General features: G+C 28.9%; 6 protein-coding genes across 6 annotated transcripts; 4 read left to right on the top strand and 2 right to left on the bottom strand.

Moving 5' to 3' along the window:
• Positions 1-320: 320 nt before the first annotated feature.
• Positions 321-4,928, top strand: LOC128962662 (E3 ubiquitin-protein ligase SMURF2-like). The gene is made up of 11 exons (XM_054309056.1): positions 321-729; positions 808-846; positions 1,158-1,266; positions 1,327-1,460; positions 1,559-2,145; positions 2,861-3,102; positions 3,161-3,593; positions 3,650-3,828; positions 3,911-4,169; positions 4,230-4,413; positions 4,546-4,928. Exons 1-11 carry the CDS (start codon positions 666-668, stop codon positions 4,746-4,748), a joined length of 2,433 nt encoding a protein of 810 aa, XP_054165031.1. The 5' UTR covers positions 321-665; the 3' UTR covers positions 4,749-4,928.
• A 1,015-nt stretch (positions 4,929-5,943) lies between these two features.
• Positions 5,944-6,973, top strand: LOC128962233 (AN1-type zinc finger protein 1-like). Its single transcript, XM_054308593.1, has 3 exons — positions 5,944-6,118; positions 6,190-6,232; positions 6,307-6,973. Exons 1-3 carry the CDS (start codon positions 6,067-6,069, stop codon positions 6,971-6,973), a joined length of 762 nt encoding a protein of 253 aa, XP_054164568.1. The 5' UTR covers positions 5,944-6,066.
• A 154-nt stretch (positions 6,974-7,127) lies between these two features.
• Positions 7,128-7,457, bottom strand: LOC128962418 (L-fucose mutarotase-like). The gene has a single exon (XM_054308792.1). The coding sequence runs from the start codon at positions 7,455-7,457 to the stop codon at positions 7,128-7,130; it is 330 nt and encodes a 109-aa protein (XP_054164767.1).
• A 343-nt stretch (positions 7,458-7,800) lies between these two features.
• Positions 7,801-11,454, top strand: LOC128962417 (WASH complex subunit 4-like). Its single transcript, XM_054308791.1, has 3 exons — positions 7,801-8,019; positions 8,078-10,735; positions 10,793-11,454. Exons 1-3 carry the CDS (start codon positions 7,977-7,979, stop codon positions 11,452-11,454), a joined length of 3,363 nt encoding a protein of 1,120 aa, XP_054164766.1. The 5' UTR covers positions 7,801-7,976.
• Positions 11,455-11,702: 248 nt separating this feature from the next.
• On the bottom strand, positions 11,703-13,372 carry LOC128963024 (GMP reductase 1-like). Its single transcript, XM_054309489.1, has 3 exons — positions 12,984-13,372; positions 12,711-12,914; positions 11,703-12,648 (listed from the first exon to the last, which is right to left on the bottom strand). The coding sequence occupies exons 1-3, from the start codon at positions 13,068-13,070 to the stop codon at positions 11,881-11,883; spliced, it is 1,059 nt and encodes a 352-aa protein (XP_054165464.1). The 5' UTR covers positions 13,071-13,372; the 3' UTR covers positions 11,703-11,880.
• Positions 13,373-18,240: 4,868 nt separating this feature from the next.
• On the top strand, positions 18,241-21,957 carry LOC128962416 (uncharacterized). The gene is made up of 5 exons (XM_054308790.1): positions 18,241-20,043; positions 20,109-20,169; positions 20,234-20,338; positions 20,420-20,493; positions 20,558-21,957. The coding sequence occupies exons 1-5, from the start codon at positions 18,276-18,278 to the stop codon at positions 21,955-21,957; spliced, it is 3,408 nt and encodes a 1,135-aa protein (XP_054164765.1). The 5' UTR covers positions 18,241-18,275.
• The last annotated feature ends 779 nt before the right edge of the window (positions 21,958-22,736 follow it).

Raw genomic sequence — 22,736 nt, 5'->3', positions numbered from 1 at the left:
TTAAATGCGAGCAAACATTGAATCTCATTAATAGTGATTGACAGTACTGTCTCATTGGACAGTATGCCAGACACGACTATCCGTCCCCTGTGGGCAATACTTTTGTAATCTTTTTTACTAAACATTTGCTAATGTATTGACCAAAATATGGCTGTTTTGCAAGTATTGTCCATCCCATCAAAACTTATCTAACAGTTGGTCACCTATTGGCTTATCATAGCTATAGATGCAAACTGTTGTGCATATGTTGTTATATTTGATTAATATTATATAGTATTTAATAAGTTTGGCATCAATTCAATGCTCTCACAGTTGTGTTATGTTTGTGTCGGTTTGAGAGACAAACTAATTATAAGTTAGAGTACACTATAGTAATGATATGACTGTTAGGTATGTCTGAGTTAATGCATATACAGTGCTATTGTATGTGTTGTTCAGTGAAAACTATAGTCAATGCATAATAACATGGAGTGAACAGAGAGTACATTGAGTTTGCAGTGAAAACATAGCTATTGATTGAATTGAATGAATGAATGATTGAATGAGAGTCAAGACAACAACAACAGACAACAACTCTTGATTTATTTGATCCAATTGACCAAACATTGTCTCATTTATGTGATTATTGTATATATAGTGGTAACCAGTTGTCACCACTTAACCAAATGGCAACAACACAGACACATAGCAGAGACCGACGAAATGGCTCAATGAAGATAAGACTGACCAGTAAGTGATGGACGACTCAGTTATTTAAAGATAATATAAGATTAATATTAATTGTTTGACTACTCGTTGATTATGTAGTTTTATGCGCCAAAAATCTGGTCAAACGTGACTTCTTTAGTAAGTATTTTACCATTTATTACCATTTATTTTCATATATCATATATCTATTGAAAGTTAATAATTATATTATTATTTTATTAATAAATGTGTCAATAAATTAATGTATTATTTATTATAAATTTATCACAATTTTATTGTCAATAATAGCAATCATTGAATCATAATTTTGTTAATAAAATTATAAGTGATTTCAATGTCAATCATTAACTTTTATGCTATAAATGAATTTATTTACAAATCATTGCATAAAATTTATACTTATTTTATGACTTTTATTACAATAAATGATTTTTATTGTCAATCTATAGGTCTTCCCGACCCCTTCTGTAAGATTTGTGTGGACGGTTCGGGTCAGTGCCACTCAACCGAAGCATCAAAAGATACGTTGAGTCCCAAGTGGAACAAACACTATGATCTGTAAGACAACAATTGATTGATTTTAAGACATTTGTTTAACTATTTTTATTCAATAAATAGATACATTACAAGAACAGATTCAGTGACAATAAGTATATGGAATCAGAAGAAAATTCACAAGAAAGCCGGCGCAGGATTTTTAGGATGTGTTAAGATTATGCCAAATGACATACAAAGTCTTAAAGATACCGGATGTATGTCTTTGTCTTTTATTCTGTTAATTGTTGATAATTAAATATTTTAGTTATTTTCTAATTATTTATATTATAATTTTCATAATTTTCTAAAACAGATCAACGGTTAGATTTGCATAAATTTCGTGAAGAAGATCAAGATATAGTTAGGGGTCAGTTAGTGATAAGCTTACTCTCGAGAGACGGGAGTCGATCCAGTAGTGGTCGCCTTCAAAATGTAGTCATTTCTGATTCGGGAAATTCCAATAATTCTCAGAATTGTCTTCTCAATGATGATCTGCCCGAAGGATGGTCTGAATGTCGAACTTCTTTAGGAAGAGTCTATTATATGAATCACGAAACTAGAACTACTCAATGGGAACGACCCAACACTAGTGCCTATACATCTTCTCGGAGGAATAATCATAATTCAGAACAAAATAGTGGTACAAATGGTTCAACGAGTGCTTCAGGTTCTCAAAATGCAAGTGATATACCAGCTGTGAGACCACATGGACGCCGATCAACGCGACATCGAAATTATTTGGCCAGAAATCACTTACATGAAGCCGTGTTGAGCGCATCAAACTCTCATCAAAATCGGACACAAAATCTGAATACAAATCAACCAGAATTACGTGTAAACAATGATTACTCAAATGCCAGTGATTTGCCCGAAGGATATGAAATGAGACAAACATCTCAAGTATGCATTGATTTTATTACTTAAAATTTAAAAAGAGATTTATAATAATATTTAATATAATATAATGTATTTAAAGATTAAATTAATTTTAAAATTATGTTTTGTGTAAAACATTAAAACAATTGTTTAACCCATAAGACTACCGCAATTAAAACAATGATACTAATTATTGGTAAAACTTATTGAATCTGTAGTATCAAAATGTTTTATGCTGTTATTCAAACAATTGCAAAGCAAAATAATTTTATTAATCAGTTGTTTCAAATATTTACACATTTTTTAGCTTGATAAATTATTTTATATAATGGTATACATGATAGTAAATTTTAAAAAATAGTGATAGTTTAACAATGTATTTAAAATTTATATAAGAATGTATTTACCGGTAATAAAAAATAGCATTTAAAAGATTTTATTATTGTACAGTAAGTATTATTAAAATTATGAATATTTAGATTTTATACAGTAATTAAAGTATATTTTTAGTTATTTATATATTAACAGGTTTTTAATTATATATTTCCGACTATTATTATCTGAATAATTTACACTATTATTATTTTTTCTAAAATTTATAAGAACTGACTTATAATAATTATTTTATCATTTTTATTGATTATTTCGTAGATATTATATTAAATGAAATTAATAGATTGTCTAATAATAGTAAATTATTGTTTAACCTGATTTTTAAATGTTTTTAATGATAAATTAGGGTCAGGTATATTTCTATCATATGGAGACAGCAGTGTCCACTTGGCACGACCCGCGTGTACCCCGAGAATTGTTACAACAAGGTATCAATTTAGATGAATTGATAGGACCACTACATAATGGTTGGGAAGTAAGACAAACTCAATCGGGTCGTCAATATTATGTGGATCACAACAACAGGACCACACAGTTTACTGATCCACGACTTGTAGTCAACTCAGTGATGCTCCAAAATTTATTAAAGTATGGATCGAAATAAAGTAATAATATTTCTTATAATAAAATTATTTTTATTATTTAGGATTCGCTCGAACCGTAATAATAATGTTAAAGAGGATAACAAGAAAATTAGTCACAATATTAGCAATAATAATATAAACGATTTGCTAAGCAGTTCTCAAATACAACGACGAAATTTGGTTCAAAAGATGAGTGCCTTAAGACAAGAACTGCAAGCATTTCAACCCCAATCGGGTCACTGTCGGCTGGAAGTGTCGAGACAAGACATCTTTGAGGAATCTTATAGAGCTATACTCAAAATGAGGCCAAAAGATCTGCGCAAAAGACTTATGATTAAATTCAGAGGAGAAGAAGGTCTCGATTATGGGGGCGTCGCTCGTGAATGGCTTTACTTATTATCACATGAAATGCTTAATCCATATTACGGTCTCTTTCAATACACCAGAGATGATATTTATACGCTTCAAATCAATCCGGATTCAGCTATAAATCCGGTTTGTTATATATAACATTATTTGATAAATAGATTTACAATAATTTTGTATTTTAGGAACATTTATCGTATTTTCATTTTGTTGGTCGAATCATTGGTTTGGCTGTATTTCACGGACATTATATCGATGGAGGATTTACACTACCTTTTTATAAAATGTTATTAAATAAACCGATCACTTTAGATGATATTGAATCAGTGGATCCAGAGTTACATAGAAGTCTTTGTTGGATGTTGTAAGTGATACTTGATTTAGTGATAATTACCGTTAATGATATACTGTAGTAAATACGATAATTTTGATATTTTTAATTACAGAGAAAATGACATAACAAACGTATTTGATATGACATTTGCTGTAAATCACGATTCATTTGGTGAGCTTCAGGTTCACGAACTGAAGCCGAATGGAAGGGATATTATGGTAACTGAAGAGAATAAGAAAGAATACGTCAAACTTTATGTCAATTTTCGGTTTACTCACGGAATTGAACACCAGTTTCAAGCCTTACATAAAGGATTTTGTGAACTCATTCCGCAACATCTTCTCAATCAATTTGATGAGAAAGAACTTGAAGTATATTAATAATCAGTTATGTAATGAACGATATTATATGAATTATTTTTTTATAAATAGCTTGTTATCGGAGGATTAGGAAAGATAGATCTCGACGACTGGAAGGCAAATACACGGCTAAAACATTGTAATTCTGAGTCAAATATTGTTAAATGGTTTTGGAGAGCTGTCGAGGAATATAGTGAAGAGAGAAGAGCTCGTCTCTTACAGTTTGTAACTGGAAGTTCAAGAGTACCCCTTCAAGGTTTGTTAAAAGTTATAAACGATTTTTATATTTTAACCGTAAAGACGGTTTCGTATGGTTTACCGATAGTTTATATTAACAAATTATTAATGAAATGTCAATATAATAAAAATATTTAATTGATTTTTATAGGCTTTAAGGCTCTACAGGGGTCAACAGGAGCTGCTGGTCCGCGACATTTTACAATACATTTGATAGACACGGATACCGTTAATTTGCCTAAAGCTCACACATGTTTTAATCGTATTGATATTCCTCCGTATGAATCATATGAGAAACTTTACGAGAAATTAACGCAAGCTATTGAAGAAACGTGTGGTTTTGCTGTTGAATAACAACCCTTTATTCACATCACTTCAGTGCCTAAATCTACTGACAAATTGTTTTCAAAAATCGATTACTTTTTTCATTGTTATAAACAGTTTGTACGGTAAATGTTTCTCAAATTTATTTCTTTTAAATCTGTGATCTATTATTATAATTAAGGGAAAGGTATTGATTTTAAATTTGTTGACTTTTTTAAAAAAAAACTTTACAAAATATTCTTATAAATGGATATACATCTTATAATGAATTCTTGTATTTCTTACATTTTAAACATTAATTTAATAGTAATATTAATATTTAGGCAAATTTTTTAAACAAAACATTTACTATATATCATGACAAACAAATTATATAAAATATTTAATATATATTAGGACTAATGACAAAATTTATTATTATATTAGAAGCTCATAAATATTATACACTATAAGAGTTTGATATATCTGATAGCAGTCAAACAAAATATCATCAAATTTTTCTCAATTAAGTTTGCCATTAATGCCAACAGTTGTAAGCTATTCACGATTTATAATATTATTTGAAAATGTAATATCATATCATATATCAAATTAACTCATATATTCATTTTATTGTATATAGCTTGCATTTATGCCATTTTTGTTATTATATATATTGTATATAATGTGATATTTTAAACAAAATATCCCATTAATTAATTGTTGGTAAATAAAAAAGTTTTACAAATATTTAAATTTGAATTTTACATTACATTATAAGTTATAACTTATAACAGACAACACAATCAAATGTAACGTTATATACGAATAAATAAATGTATGATTTGTTTGCAATGTTTCCAATAATAATGTAAAGTATTTATTGTCTGTTTTGTTGTATGTATTGAACACGTGTTTCAATCAATGCATTCAATTAATAACTGAATTAATATTATAAACACTTTAAACATGTATTTAATGTATTACTTGAATGACGACAACAAACGGGTGTACACTATGTCTAAAGTGGATCCCGAAGGAAGACCTACACTGTCAGCACATCCAGGTTTGTCATCAAATAATAATAAAATGATTAAACAATTGACTAAATTATTTCCATGATTTCAATTACAGCCCGTTTCTCACCCGAAGACAAGTACTCGAGAGAGAGGATTACAATTAAGCGAAGATTTGGTTTACTTCCCACACAACAGACACAACAACCCGTTTAATATCATTTGACAAATACTTTAGATTTATTAAATTCTGACTAATTTTATAATAATTGAATTGATATCATATATCATATACTTATCATTATTTATAATTATATTTCAAATAAGATTTTTATTTCGAGTAAATACCAAAAATGTCTGAATTTCCCGATTTAGGCCAACAGTGCTATCAATGCAAGAGATTAGGTATATATTGATTGATTGATTATTACAAATATTATGTAATGACAAACACATGTTTTAATTTTGTTAAACAGATTTTTTACCATTGATTTGTCTTTCTTGTAAAGAAGTCTTTTGGTATGTCTTATCAATTTAATAAAGATTTTCTCTGATTAACAAATTTTTTGATTTTCTTTAATTTCTAATGAAAGCAAAGAACACTATTCAGTGGTGACTCACAGTTGTCCAAAGTATGACACAAAAGAAGTGAAACCCGTAGCCACTGGTGGTCACCGAACTATATTAGGAAAGTGTTGTTATTGTGTTGAGTCAGTGCCCGACACGGAACTGGTCTTATGTGACAAATGTAATGATAAACATTGTTTAGCTCATCGTTACTATGATTCACACAAATGCAAACACAATACTACCGCTAATGTTAAGTCAAATGTAATACAATTTGTCAACAAATCTACCATAAGTTCAACACCGCCTCAAATAAAGGGCACTAAAAATGAAGGTTTGGCCCGAAGAGTAGCTCTTATGAAACTCAAACAAACAGCTTCGGGACAGACATCGATTCCAGTGACCGAACGATTGTACTTCAAAATGCGATATCAAAAGAGCCAACAAATCCAAGAGTTTGATATTAAAGACATATTTGTGTCTAATGAGTGGTCAATTGGCAAATGTATTGACTGGTTGTCAACACATTTTGGTTTAATTAATAATAATAACAATCCATTGGAACCAAAGTTAGTTCTGTCGTCTGATATTAATAATTATGAATCGTTTCCTACGTCTTCATCACTGAAACAATTAGAAAGTGAAGGATTCGTTCAAAACGGTGATACACTATGTCTTAAATATGTTAATTGATATGAATTACTCAATAAATTTCTTTGAATAAGTTTTATAAATTATGATTTGTATTTTATTTAATAACTTAACATTCAATTCAATGTTAATTATTGTTAAATTAGTTTTTATTGTTACAAAAGTTAAATATTTACAACATTTATTGAAAATGTTATCATAACTTGAAAATCCTATCCATAAGAACCCATTTTTCTCCCGGTTTGGCAAATGGTAGGGCTTTCTGGAAGTTCGACATAAGTTCTTCCCATTCCTTTACTTTAGGATTATTTGAATCCATTTGTGATTTCTTATCAAATGAAAAGTTGTCTTCAGTTTCCATAATCATAAACATTCTGTCATTTATCCGATATATTTCCAGATCTCTTATACCGGAATCACTAATGCTTTTCTTGATCTCCGGCCATACATTTCGATGATATCTTTCATATTCTGCTATAATCTTTGGATCATCTTTTAGATCCAGTGTTAAACAATATCTCTTCATATTTAAAACAATAAACTAATATTCAACTTCTGTATAAAATACTTGTAATATAATAACTGATAAACAAAATTGTTTTTATTTTAATATTATTAAAATATATTACAATAAAAGTAATGAATATTTTATAAAATGGGAGTTATTTCAAAACACTAGAAAACATGACCAAGGTTATTAGTTATTACTAATTAGTTATTTATAGTTTTTGTTAATTTTTTTAATTACTCATATTTTTTTAATTATTTAATTGATTGAAAAATAAATAATACATTTGTTTATAAAATAATTAATATATTGAAGAAATGTCACTAAAATAGCAATAAATTAAACATTACTTTACATATCATATGTCTTAATACCTGACATACAGTGTATTGAATATTATTGACTGTTATGTCAAACAAATATAAACAACAAAACAATGAATTATTTGTAGAAATCATTGACTCATTCAGTGATCAATTGATTAGACAAACAAATGAATGAATAAAACGACGATTTTTGTGACTATTGTTTGATTGAATGACAGCAAAGATGTCCAAATCATATGAAGACCAACTGATACGTAAGTTTTATGAGATAATCATTTGATTAATTCATCAAATTTGGTGATATCTTTGTAGGCGAAGTCAATGAAAATGTTTTGAAACGTTTCGGTCGTTTTGTTGATCACTTTAACCACGAATTGGCGACAATTCATAATTTAAATGTCAAACAAATCAAATCTTCAATTGAAGTGCCATTTGATTGTCCGTCAATTGATTGTAATGATGTGAAAGAGAGGACAGATCTGATTGAATTACTTCAGACTTGTGGTAATATGCAGTTGAATAAAGTTGTCTTAGTTTTTGGTCGACTCACTCAAGAGATGCAATATTTGGCGCAAACCGGTTCCCAACGTTTCTGTGATCAACTGGTTCTTTACGGCGAACCAATTACCAGTGATATTAATAATGAAGACATGTCTTCAATCGCCAAACTCTTACCTTTACTTCACGATCTCTCTTCATTTGTTAATCATTGTCTAAATGTTGTGTCAAATGTTGTCCAACAGATCAATGGATTAATTAATATATCAAATATTCCGACAAAGAAAGGTTTGTCTAACAATTATAAGGAACTGATACCAGACTTGAGTTCAAATCTTAGATTTGATGCAGTTTTTGATGCCATATGTGAATTGGGAGTGACTTTAATTAATTTGGATGATATTATTACTAATCAAATGAATTTGAAACTTGATTTTGTTAATTATAAGCGTATTATTGAATTAGTTTCGGCTAATTCAGACAAATTTGATGTCAAAAATGATATCATGAAAGTCAAGACATTGTTTAAGTTAATAGATAAGATTGAGAAGCAGCTCATTGATGGCGATGGTATCTTCAAAACATTTATTGATGCCATGGCTAATGATGAAAGTATTGCTAAAAATAGTCAAATGGCTGAACAATTTGCTAATTATATTAGATTTAATTGTTCCGATATGGAAGTATCACCCGAACTGATTTTAGACAACAAATTTTTAGGATTGAATGCCTTTTTTGTTATTTATGTTTGGATTTTCAAAAAAGAAGACAAAAGATTATATAAAATGCTAACTGATTGTCAAAAGAAAATTGGGATCAATTTATGTCATTTAAGAGGCAATTGTTGTGTAATACCAGATAAGTTTGTGGCCAACCATTTACCGCGATCTATGTTTGACAAGAAATTGTTGGAGACTTTTAATAGTCAACGCGAGTTGTTTTTAAAACAAAATTTCGATCGTGAAGTCAAACAAATTAACCTCAAAGTCACTAATTGGTTGGTCCGCTTTGAACAAGACATCAGCGGTACAACTGATCTCAACACAAACCTTATTGAAGTTTTAACAAAACAACAAAAAGTCATTGAAGAAGGTCTTGAAAATGTGAGGATATTAACTAATCTTATAAAGAATTGTATATCACTTCATCTACAAAACGGTCGACCGATGGCTAAACAAGACTTACTGGCCATTTGTAAAGCCATTTGTATTGTTAAAGGCATTCAATTAACATTTTATCATAAAAAGGGTCATTTAATTAATATTTTAGGACATTTGGCTCAATATATTTGTTGTGTTATCTTAAAAATGTTAAGTAATGTTAAAACACGACTTATGGCAGACGTGAAGAAATACTCGGAAAAGAAATTAGATTTGTTGTCGGCTGTCATTCTGACCTCTAATTGTCTTAACGGTCCGATTCTTACCGAACAACGAAGGATTTTGATTTCAATTTGTTTGGCTTTTATATCATTCACTCTCAGCGCTGAAGAGTTGACAAAAATATTAACTTTAACTAAAAAACTTGAATTATTTACAAAAGTTCATTCATTAATGAATCAGTGGTCTAATTGTGATTTCTTATACTTTAATAGAGCCGTTTTGGGCGTCTATTTCATTGACTTTTTTGAAAATGATTCCTCAAATGTTAATGAATTGAGACATTTTTTCAATGCCTTAACCGATTCATTGACATTAATTAATAAATGCATTGATGAAGAAAAGCGTCAAATTTTATTAAAACAATTTGATTGTGAAATAAATGAAATTTTTGTCAATGAATTTCTAGATAAGATTTGTACCGAATTTGAGACCGAATTGCGACTACAGATTCATTCAGATCTTCAGCTCGACGATCAAAATCCATTCAAAAGAAATTTATATGATTTTAGTGCACTGTTTGCTGCGGAACCCATTTATTTCAACAATAAATTATTATCAATTAAGAACTACGTTGAAGAATATCTTAATGAAATGGCATATAATTTGACGACAATAGCACTTCACGATTGGAAAACCTATGAATCGATGTTAAATTTGGCCAAAACTAAGTATGGGTTTGAGTTTGTGAGGTCACAACTGCCCACTCAAACACTGGAACAGGGATTGGATGTGTTGGAGATTACCCGCAATATTCATGTTTTTGTTTCGCGATATTTATATAATCTAAACAATCAAATGTTTATTGAAAAGTCATCCAATAATAAACATTTAAATGTTTTACTCATCAGACATGTGGCCAACTCTATACAGACTCACGGTTTTGGTATAATTAATACTACAGTCAACTTCACGTATCTCTTCTTACGTAAAAAGTTTTACACATTTTCCCAATTTCTTTATGAAGAGCACATCAAATCGCGACTGATTAAAGATTTACGACATTTTCGTGAATCAAATGCTATTAAGTTTGCATTTGAAAAGGCAGACAAATTGGTTAAAGGTATTCGCAAATTAGGACTAACTCCCGATGGTATGTCTTATTTGGATCAATTCAGACAAGTCATTAGTCAAATTGGAAATGTCTTAGGATTTGTTCGAATGTTAAGAAGTGGTGCACTTCATTGCAGTTCCAATTCAGTCAACTTTGTACCCGATTTGGATGACTTGACTGAAGTTTCATTTCACGCGATGACTTCAGAAGAGAATTTAAGTGCCGATACGGTGACGGCAGCACACAATTTGGACTCAATTCTGGTCACTTTGAATCGAAACTTTACCGAATCAACAGATTATTTCAAGTTATTAGTTGATGTATTTGTTCAGATAATTCGCGATCCAAAGAATTATCACTTAAAAAACTTTTATGTAATACTTCCGGCTTTGACTTATAATTTTGTTGAGAATTTAATTATAAGCAAAGAGAAGATGACTCGCAAGAACAAAGTGGGCGCCGCCTTCACTGATGATGGCTTTGCAATGGGTGTCGCGTATATCCTTAAACTTCTTAATCAATTCAATGATTTCGATTCACTTCATTGGTTTAGTTCTGTGTCCGACAAAATTAAGGCTGAGATCAATGAAGCCAACAAACAAAATCAAATCAATGCCAACAGTGACGTCAAGTTAACACAAACCACTAGTTTAACAATTAAAAGGTTGGAAAACCTTCAGAAGGAGTTTGACCTCTTGGAGTACAGTCTTACCAGTTCTCGGATCCTCTTTAAGGCAACTCCTGAATCAGTCAACTAATTATCATAAAAATGTTAATATATTTTTATATTTATTATCTAATAATTTAAAATATAACTATAAATTTATATATTAATAATTTAACATAATAAATTTTTTAAAACAATCATTCAAATTATTTAAGTAATTAAAAACAGATTAACTGATTAATTATATAATAGATTCATAAAAATAAAATACGGTAAGCTTAAATATAGTATATAAAAAATTAATTTCTATATTTAAACTATATTATCAGTAAGTATTTATATAAATTACTTATACAAACGAGAAATAATACTGTATAAAGTATATTATATTATATCAGATCCAAAGATAAAATATGTAAAAATTAATTATAACAATTTGGCAAATAGTGATTATATTTAAAAATAAGAGAAAATACTGATTAAAAGTTAAAAAATATTGAATTTATAAATTGATAATTTAGTTATCAATTTCCATCATTTTAAAGATTTCATTAGTTTGTTGAGTGACTCTAACAAAAGTAGTACGTATAGGTAGTTCCTTAAGTTTTGAGGCACCGGTATAAGTACAGGCAGATCGTAGACCACCTAAGACATCAAGAATAGTGAACTCGACATCCCCTCTATAGGGCACTTCTACTGTCTTGCCCTCAGAAGCACGATATTCAGCGACCCCTCCGTGATGTTTGTTCATAGCTGTCTCAGAGCTCATACCATAAAACTGTTTAACTTTCTTACCATTCGGTTTGACCACAATTTCACCGCCGCACTGGTCGTGACCCGAGAGCATTCCTCCTAACATAACAAAGTCGGCTCCGGCACCAAACGCTTTACAGATATCTCCCGGACAGGTACAGCCACCATCCGAGATTATATGGCCTCCCAATCCGTGAGCCGCATCCATACATTCAAGAACTGCTGACAATTGTGGATAACCGACACCAGTCTTCTTGCGAGTAGTACAGACAGATCCCGGACCAATGCCTACTTTGATGATGTCAGCGCCCGCCAGAATCAGCTCTTCAACCATTTCACCCGTTACTACATTTCCAGCCATTATTGTATGATTTGGAAATAGATTGCGGACCTGTTTGACGAACTCAACGAAATGTTCTGAATACCCGTTGGCCACATCCAGACAAATGTATTTTATTTCCGCAATATTCTGAAGAATTTGTGATAATTTATCCAAATCTTGTTGACCGATACCCGAACTTACGGCCACATTCTGTGTTCAATAAAATACTAATTATAATATTGATATCAATTGATTACCAAAATATCATTTACAGTTAAAACCGATGGATTATTAGCCGCGAAATCCATCCACTCTTGCAATGAATAATGTTTATGTATTGTCGTAAAACAGGTGTGTTTGTTAAGAGCCAATGCCATCTCAAACGTACCAACGGTGTCCATATTGGCCGCTATTATTGGTATACCCGTGTATTCCTGACCAGAGTTACGAAAATGATATTTTCGAGTCAACTCAACCTGTATTTAGTGATACCAAAGGCATCAATACATGAGATACTAAATGCTTAACAAATTGCTTATCTATACTTCAGATCTACTCTTAAGTGTTGATCTTCTGGGTCTTAATAAGACATCTTTGAAGTCTAATTTGACGCCTTTCTCGATGCGTGGCATGTCTTCAAATCAGTCAATTAATTCAAATACAATATACTATTAATTTCAATGAAATGCAAACAATATTTATATATCAATGAATATTCATTTAACTATTCCTTCAAATATTGAATTCAATGTAAATCCCAGACAAATGTTATTTAAATAACTTTGAGATATATTTATAGCAAAATAATGACTAAAAAATATAATATAATTTTTATAACAATATAAAAGATCAAATAACTATTAGATCAGTGAAAATATGGCACAAAATGAGAAAAAAATTGTGATAAAATTTATTAAATTATACTTTAAAATCACGTTTTATCAAATCACTGCTACTATTCATGTAATACTGTAAATGTGTATTGAATTTCAATAACAAAATCATTTGACACTATATTAGACGCTCTCTATTGAAAGTCATTGTAAACATAATTCTGTAATATTCTGTATATTCACGAACTCCTGAAAGGAGTCCGTATATGCATTCTGTCGGTCTGTCGGTCTGTCGGTCTGTCGGTCTGTCGGTCTGTCGGTCTGTCGGTCTGTCGGTCTGTCGGTCTGTCGGTCTGTCGGTCTGTCGGTCTGTCGGTCTGTCGGTCTGTCGGTCTGTCGGTCTGTCGGTCTGTCGGTCTGTCGGTCTGTCTGTCCAATATAGGTTAGTGGTTCGAATCCAGACTCTGCTACAATTTTTTTTTTTTTTTTGAGCTATGAGCTATGGGTTAAGTATTGAAATTTTGATATTTCATCAGGAACATGGAGAAAATGGCGTCTAAAAATTAAAAAAATATATTTTTTGATTTTTAAATTTAGATTTGTATAAAGCATCAAAAATGAAGTATAAGAAATCTGCATTTAAATTTTTATCTCTTCAAGAACTACGAGAAAATGACAGCTAAATTTTTAATTTTATCATACTGAATCATTTGATACCCCACATGATTATAGTTGATAATTTTTTTATTCTGAAGCATTTGTTATCCAACATGTCTATAGTTGGGTTTATTTTGTAATATTGAATTATTTAATACATTGTATGACAATAGTTGAGTTATTTTAGTATTCTGAACTATTTATATTTCACATTACTATAGTTGATTTTATTTTGTCATACTGAATTTAATTTTTAATTAGGATTTAGGAGTTCGTATGGAAATGCTTTCTAGCATTCTCAACTGGTTTTTACATTCATTTGTGTTATAAATTATTATGTATATATGTATATATGTATATGTATATATTATGTATTATACTATATAATATATAGTATTTTGAATATTATAACTTATAATATTCAAAATACTATATATTATATAGTATAATACATAATATATACATATACATACATAATATATATACATAATATATATACATAATATATATACATAATATTATATATAATTTTAGTTATAAAAACAGCATTTAAGATCAGAATAAATAATAGCAATGATAATTAAATTTTATTATTTGTCATCAAAATTAATTTTATTTATTTCATTTTCATCATATTGAAAATCCTAATAATATTTTGAATATGATTTTATACTATATATTATCAGGGTTAAACAAAAAAGTAGGGTTGGATATCGCCAAATGATCCCTCTCTAAGATCGAGATTTTCGGATTTGAATACAAAGACTTTTTGACTAAATGGAAAAAATTGTGGCTAAAAAACGAGAAAAAAGACCAAATTTTTTGTTGTTAAAGTTATTATGCTTTTAAAATTTATATCAATCTAATTATTGCTTAAAAATAAGTAAAGTAGTTAAAATCACGTTAAAATTAATCTAAAAATAACTATTATTTTATTTAAAATATTCAGCTAAAAAATTAAAAATTATCTATTTGTTGAAAAGACAAAAATCATATAACAATTTAAATAAAAGTTAAATAAAGTTAGTAAAACAAAATATACTTATATGATAAAGTCTTTATTAATAATTTTTAAAATATTAGTTTAAAAATTTGAAAATATTTTCAATTTTATAATTACTTCAACTAAAACTTTAATAAAAAATAAGTTAAATAATTAGTATTCAGTGAATATTTATATAAAAATAACATTTAAAAATATGTACCTACAAACTTAAAAATTAATTATTCTTTAAAAAATCAATTATATTAAAAATTATTAAAATATTAAAAATAACTCATAGTTTATCATTAATGTATTTATCAACTATTTTTAAATTTTAAGTACATGATTATTTTATTTTTTAGTTAAAATTTATTTTTATAATTTGTTTTTATGTTGTTTTTAAATTTTGAAAATTTGTGTAATTTTGGGAAAATTTCCTATTATCCTTGGAATATATATATATGGGAATTTTATGGACTTACGTGGGAATATTCGGGAATTTTATGGACTTACGTGGGAATATTCGGGAATTTTATGGACTTACGTGGGAATATTCGGGAATTTTATGGACTTACGTGGGAATATTCGAGAATTTTCTCTTGACCTCTCCCTTGATTTTAGTTTTTTGAAATAATTTCCGTTTAAAAATGCAATAAAAGCTTACATCTCACCCTAGACCCCCCCCTCTAAAATCCAAAATCATGCTTAACCCTGATATATCATAACTTAAGATTCCTAAGTATATATAAAATATATAATAATTATGTATACATTAGAGCTATATTATAATAGTATTAAATTTAATACTATAGTACTATAATGTATATAATGTATGATTTTGTGTAATCATGTAATCATCTCTACGGAAGTCATGTGTTGACATTAGTTTCATTTGAAATCAGATACTATTATAACTTATATCATAACTATTAATAATAAACATAAAGATTATTATAATAAGCTATTATTTTTAATATTTCATATAATTTTATTTGTATTTAAACAATTTATATAAAAAATTTATGCTAAAACTCAAAACATATGATAATTTATAGTTTTAAGATTAATAAATTATAATTCATAGGAATAAATATTATTATCATTATTTTATATTAACAAATAACTTTAAAGGTTAATAAAATTTTATACATTAAAACAAACAAAATCGATAAATTATTATAAATATGATATGATATTAACAATTATTAACAATTATTTAAAATATTTACTTTATTTCTAAACACACATTAATTTATTCATAAGTTTAATATTCATTAATAAGTTATTCATTTATTCTTCAATTGATTCTATCATTTAATTGCTATTTTATAATAATAAATATTTTAATAATGTATTGTATTATAAATAAGTAAAATAACTAATCTATTGAATAAATTGTTAATATAATAGATTGTAATTATAATTGAAAGTTTCAATTTTCAAACAAAACTGCAAACAATAGATATGTAAATATTATACAGTATTATAAGTCCATCTGTTGTTTTGATAATAAAAATACTGTATTTAAAAAATATGAGACAATATAATGTTTTTAATACTAAAAATTAATTATAAATTATAATACGATATCATCATATGATTCACTATTTGTTAAACACTAAAAAATAATATACAATGTGTACAGTACTGTATAATACAGTGAAAATATTTATATAACAAAAAATATTAAAATTAATAGATTGTACTGTATTTTAATCATTTAATAATCATATTATATATTATGTAATATTTGTATTCATAGCTTAACATTGACTTTGAAATATAATTTTTGTTTTGTTTTTTTGAATTACTGTACTATTAATAGATTGAAATCATAACAACAAATGTCTTAAATATAACGTAATATCAAATGATTAACAATTGATAGCATTATTGTTATCGCAAATCATTTGTCTAACTAAACAAGTGATACATATTGTGATTAAATGTCACAAAACAAGACAACTATGAAATCATTTAGTAGTTGTGTTGCCATTGAAGTCATTCATCTGTTTGATCACCGAAAAGACAGTCTTAAAGTGTTAGACAAAATACATATTAATTTGAATGAATTAAAAGATAAATCCGATGAAACAGTTATTCAAAAGATTGGCAAAGATTTGTTGAGTAAAGTGATTGTCAAATGTCTGGAGAAATGTTTGCGAGAGTTGTCGGACAACATTGGTTTGCGTATCAATTCATTGAAGTTGGAAACCAATTCACCAATTGATAAGACATCAAGTCTTCGCCATTATTACGAAGAGTGTGGACTCTTTAAGTTTGGTGGATGTCTTCAGTTTGAATATTATGGCACAAGAAAAACGGGAAGAGCTTTGATAAAGAAGTTTTGGACTCAATTTTGCGAAAATAATTGCTTTAGAAATACTAACATTTCATTGATTGACGAAAACTATGAAACCATTAAATTCTTATCAAATATAAACCGATTGATACCACGGATTACGTTTGAAATAAAAAGTTTCAGTTTTGGGACAATCATTGATTTGACTAACTTTGTTGAGCACTACAATAGTGAGAGCTGTGGTAAGTCATTGAAAGTGGCGAAAGGAAACAATGATTTGATAACAGACTTTCAAACGGATCACAACAGTATGAAACTGAAGTTCAGACTCACGAGTGGTGGCAAAGACAAACATTTGACTAGTATTCGCTATAAACTCGAGTACGACTATAAACAGATCAATTCAATGATTGTTTCAATTGATAACCAAGTTATGAAAGTTTACTTTACATTAACTAATCCACCGATACTTTACAAACTATACGAAGACACGATGACTCCCGAAGAGAAAGTAGAATATCATAGTTCTAAGCAGTGGTCCGACAAAAGAAAGCCTTTTTACAAACGAAAACAATTCAAAATAGTTGAGTCAGATATTGGTGTTCATTCGGATGATGTCCAGAATCACCACAATTGGATTCGTGACAATTGTTTTGGTGACTGTGAGCCGCAAATCATTGGTAAATGCAATGTCTTAATGATTGAAATACCTTTGATTGTTAATGAAAACAAATTGAAAGATAACTATCGAGACTTAGCCGATCCCTATTGTCTTCTTTATCTAATGAAACGATTTGCAAGAATTCCTGTTTATATATCACGTATGGAAAGACAAGTTTTAAATGAAATTGATTTGAAAACTAAATTATATTTGAAATTATCAAAGAATTTAAGTTCAGAAGAAAGATTTTCTGTTGAATATGCTTTTCAGGCATTGTTTTCGCATACATTTCAATCTTCAGACGAACTTCGATTGAATAATCAATTAAAAGAATTTCTTGATTTAATATTACAATTATTAAATGATTTAAATTGCAGTCAAAAAGTTAATATTAAAGCAATGGAAGAAACCTTATTTGAAATGTTGGCCGTAAGTGAAAGAAAAAGCATTTATCGTACAATCAATGCATTGAAAAAGATTTTTCAAGAATATCAACAAATGAATGAAACGATTGAAAAGGAAAAAGTAGTTAATTTGAATTCATTTCATACGGAACTCGAAAACATCAGACGTTGTATTTTAACGCCGACTCGTCTTTTAATACTTCCACCGCAACCGACTCTCACGAGTCGGTTCATTGTCAATGCAAAAGCCGATTATGCCATAAGACTATCAATACGTGAAGACACTTTAGAATCACTGCAATTTACAGTTCAGTCTCAGAGACATTTCCTTCCGCTACAAAAGAAAGCCATTTCTGATTTTCTTAAGAGAACTATAAAAACCCCGATTGAAGATAGCATTAGAATCGGTGACAGATATTTCAAATTTTTAGGAAGTTCTTCAAGTTCTCTACGAGACGCCGGAATGATTCTCTACGCCAAAGATCCTGACGGAACAACTGCTCAATTGATTAGAGAAAACATCGGCGAAATGTCACACATTAGGAAAAATGTGGCCAAATATGTGGCCCGACTCGGACTTGCATTCTCTCAGGTTATGAAACATATTATTGTGAATCCAAATTCAAATGAAACCGAAGTTATTAATGATATTGAAGGAGATTTTAAAGTGGATGAAAATGGAGATAAATTAGACGAAAAATACAACTTTAGTGATGGAATTGGAAGGGTTTCGATAGATATTATGAAAGAGGTTTACAAAGAATTGCCAAACGAATGTACAAATAAGCCGTCAGCGATGCAAATCCGTTACGGAGGCTGTAAAGGGATGCTTGTATTGGATCCTAAACTTAAAGGAAGGAAAATACTATTTAGAGAAAGTATGCAAAAGTATAAATCCGATGCCAAAGAATTGGGTATTATAAAGCTATCACTTCCACGATCACTATATCTTAATCGACCGTTTATCACAATTCTGGAACAATTGGGCGTCGAGTCAAATATTTTTCTTAAGATGTTAATGAAAGATCTCAAAGGTTTGTCAAATGCAATGATATGTGAGTGTGCGGCCACTCCTTTACTTCGATCGCATTCAACTTTGGGTATTCCTTACACCAAACTCTTGAAATATGGAATCCCTTTCTTATCGGAACCAATATTCAGACAAATCGTCGATTCTGTGATTAATCACAGAATTGTTGAATTGAAAAGAAAGGCCAGAATTAAAGTACCGATGAATAGCGGTCGCACTGTGTTTGGAGTTCTCGATGAAACATCAACTCTTGAATATGGACAGGTGTTTGTCCAATTATCTGAAGTGGATGAGGACAATATGCCACAGGATAAGACATTTATATTGAAAGAAAAGATTATGGTCACAAAGTTTCCTTGTCTACATCCGGGTGACGTCCGAAAATTTGAAGCCATAGATGTCCCGGAGTTACATCACATAAAAGATTGCATTGTTTTCCCTCAGAAAGGCAGTCGTCCGCATCCGGATGAGATGGCAGGCAGTGATTTGGATGGCGATGAATACGCTGTTATTTGGCAATCAAATCTTATTTTTGAAAATGAAAACAATAAACCGATGATATTTCCCACAACAAAAGCTAAAGAATTACACAAAGAAGCCGATGTATCGGATATTCTCGACTTTTATTGTGATTATATTATCTGCAATAATGTCGGTGTTCTGGCAAACGCTCACTTAGCTAATGCAGATCTCAAAGATAAGGGTATCTTTGATGATATTTGCATGAAATTAGGTTTGTTTAATCAAAATCGTAGTTATTTATTAACTGATTACTTGTAATTAAAAATATTTATTTAGCGCATAAATATGCCGTTTCACTTGATTTTGCCAAAACTGGACAAACTGAAGAACTTGAAACGTAAGTAATATTTAGTTTTTAAAATTTGCAAATTTATCGGTAAATTATTTTAATTTATTCATAGGAAAGAAAGGCCTAAATTATATCCCGATTTTATGGAAAAGTTTGCACAAAAGCGAAGCTATTTGTCGAATAAAACATTGGGACAGATCTATAGATATTGCGATCGGTATTTTAATTTTATATTAATCTAATTATTGTAATTTTGTATTACAATTTATAACTATTATATTTATATATATTTTTTTAGTTATAGTTTGGGAATCTATTCAAACAGAAATTTAGAAATAAAAGCTGAACCCAACCCTACTTTTATATTAGAAGGTTATTATTTTTATATATTTTGTTATTAAAATTTTGATTAATATCTATATTTTTATATCTATAGGTTGGCAAAGATATGAAGAATCGGCAAAAAATGCTTATCAGACTTACAAACTAAAAGTAATGTTTTTATTGAATCGCTTCGGACTCGATAACGAAGCAACTCTTCTAAGTGGAACTTTCAGCAAAACTACCAAATATATGACCGGAAGAAATGAAACCAATGATGTCCACGAGTTGCTCGAGAATATGATTAATAAATTATTTATTGAATTTAAAGATAGATTTAATTTTGAATCAACAAATGACAACGACTCTGAAGATGAACGAAGATTAAGAGCCAGTGCCTGGTATGTCGTTCCCTTCAATGCTGACGTTGGTATTAACGAAAGATATTTTGGATTCTCGTGGACTATCACTGAAGAATTATGTAAATTACACAAAGATAACGACAAATTTAATGTTAATAAAGTAGATCACAAATGCATTCATTTGATGACTAATTTTATTGACAAATATTTTTACGATAACTATATATATCGAGATCCAGTTATTGACAATTCAATCACTGATGTAGAAAAAAGACGACTAATAGAAATGAGAAGTAGACTCGAGTCGGCAGAAGTTGTATTGAGAGCTTGGCTCGAAAGACAGGACCACTTGTTTTTCAAAAGAAATATCAAAAAGAAGTTAATTTCATCGACAGATTATGTCATTTCAGATATGGATCGCAAACTCAGAAGAAAGTTCACACAAATGAGATGTTTAGAGATGGAAATTGCAACTAAATGTCTCACTAAACCACTTAAGACTTCGGGTCAACTAATTATGACTTTCTTTAAGGAAGCCGTAGACGAGTGGCTCAATATTGATAATAACAGACGAATAGTAGACACGCCTTTAATAAAGTTTGGTTTCAGTGCACTCATGACTTTATATCATTTCTTTAAAACTCGAGAAATAAGTCATATAATAGATTTAAGACCGAAATTTACAATTTCATTACAATCTCCTGTAAGAGAATTATCTTTTTTTATATCACTTGATATACCAATGCCTAGAAAATCACAGCAAAATAAAGACGAAAAGATAAAACCAAAATCTTCAGCAGAAAGTAAACTGGAATTTGCAATAAATAAAAGACAAGAACAGAGAATTGAGTTAATGAAGAAATACGTGGAATATATGGTCGTTAATTCGGATCAGTTTATAGAGAAGTTGAAGTTTATCAGTGGTGCCATTGAAATATATCTTGAGCCGTATCCGCTTAAAACTAAACGGGTTCAACATTACTATTTGTTGACAGCTTCGGGAACTGTTTGGTCACTACAGACGATCAAAAATTTCATAAGTCATCCGTCTTTCTTTAATACAGTTGTCAATCATGACATTCCGTGGAAACGAAAAAATCTCTTTTACAAAGGAGATCCAGCGCTTGAAAGTATTGCAGAAATAAAGTCTTAAAATATTAACACAATTTTTATCGATTATTATTACATTTATAATATCAGAAATATTGTCAATTAGGATAAGACTATAATTGTTAAAGAACTCAAATATTTTATTTAATAAAAATCATTAAATTTAAATTATTTTATAATGTATTCATATACAGTATGTTTAACTGTATAATTGTATTACAATATTAATAGTCAAATAAATAAATGATTGTTAAACATTACAGTACTGTTTATATCTTTTATTGTATTTTGTTTAGTAATACTGTATTATAAAATCATCTATTAATATAAATGCTGTAATAATAATATCATTAATAATCAATTTCGTAAAGCAAATAAAAATTTGCAAACCATAGGCAAACTTAGATGATATCAATAATAATAAATAAAACATTTTTAAAGACATGAAAATCCTTTTTGTTATAATTTTTATTCTTACAATAAGTTTTTTAAATTACTACTTATTTATAATTATAGAAATATACGATATATTTCAGTAGATAATTAAATTTCAATCAATAAAAATAAACTAAAAAAATAATTAAATCAGTTTAGCATAATATACTGTATGTTAAAAATAAGTATATTATTATAGAATTTAACTGTATTTTACATTTAGAGTGACATTAATTTATTTGATTTATTTTTATCATCACTACTGTAATGTACTGTATATACAATATTTTCACTCCCAATGAATGATATTTTTGTGTTTTTCATTCAAACATTGTTTGAATTACACAACTGTTGTGCTTAAAAATTACACAAACAGTTGTCTTTATT

This window comes from Oppia nitens, unplaced genomic scaffold (genome assembly GCF_028296485.1).
Source record: "Oppia nitens isolate AA-2021 unplaced genomic scaffold, nextdenovo-longstitch-racon4-pilon3 scaffold6_pilon_pilon_pilon, whole genome shotgun sequence".
Classification (NCBI taxonomy): domain Eukaryota; kingdom Metazoa; phylum Arthropoda; class Arachnida; order Sarcoptiformes; family Oppiidae; genus Oppia; species Oppia nitens.
The sequence above is the reverse complement of the archived record's forward strand: the minus strand, read 5'-3'. Positions and strand labels throughout refer to the sequence as shown.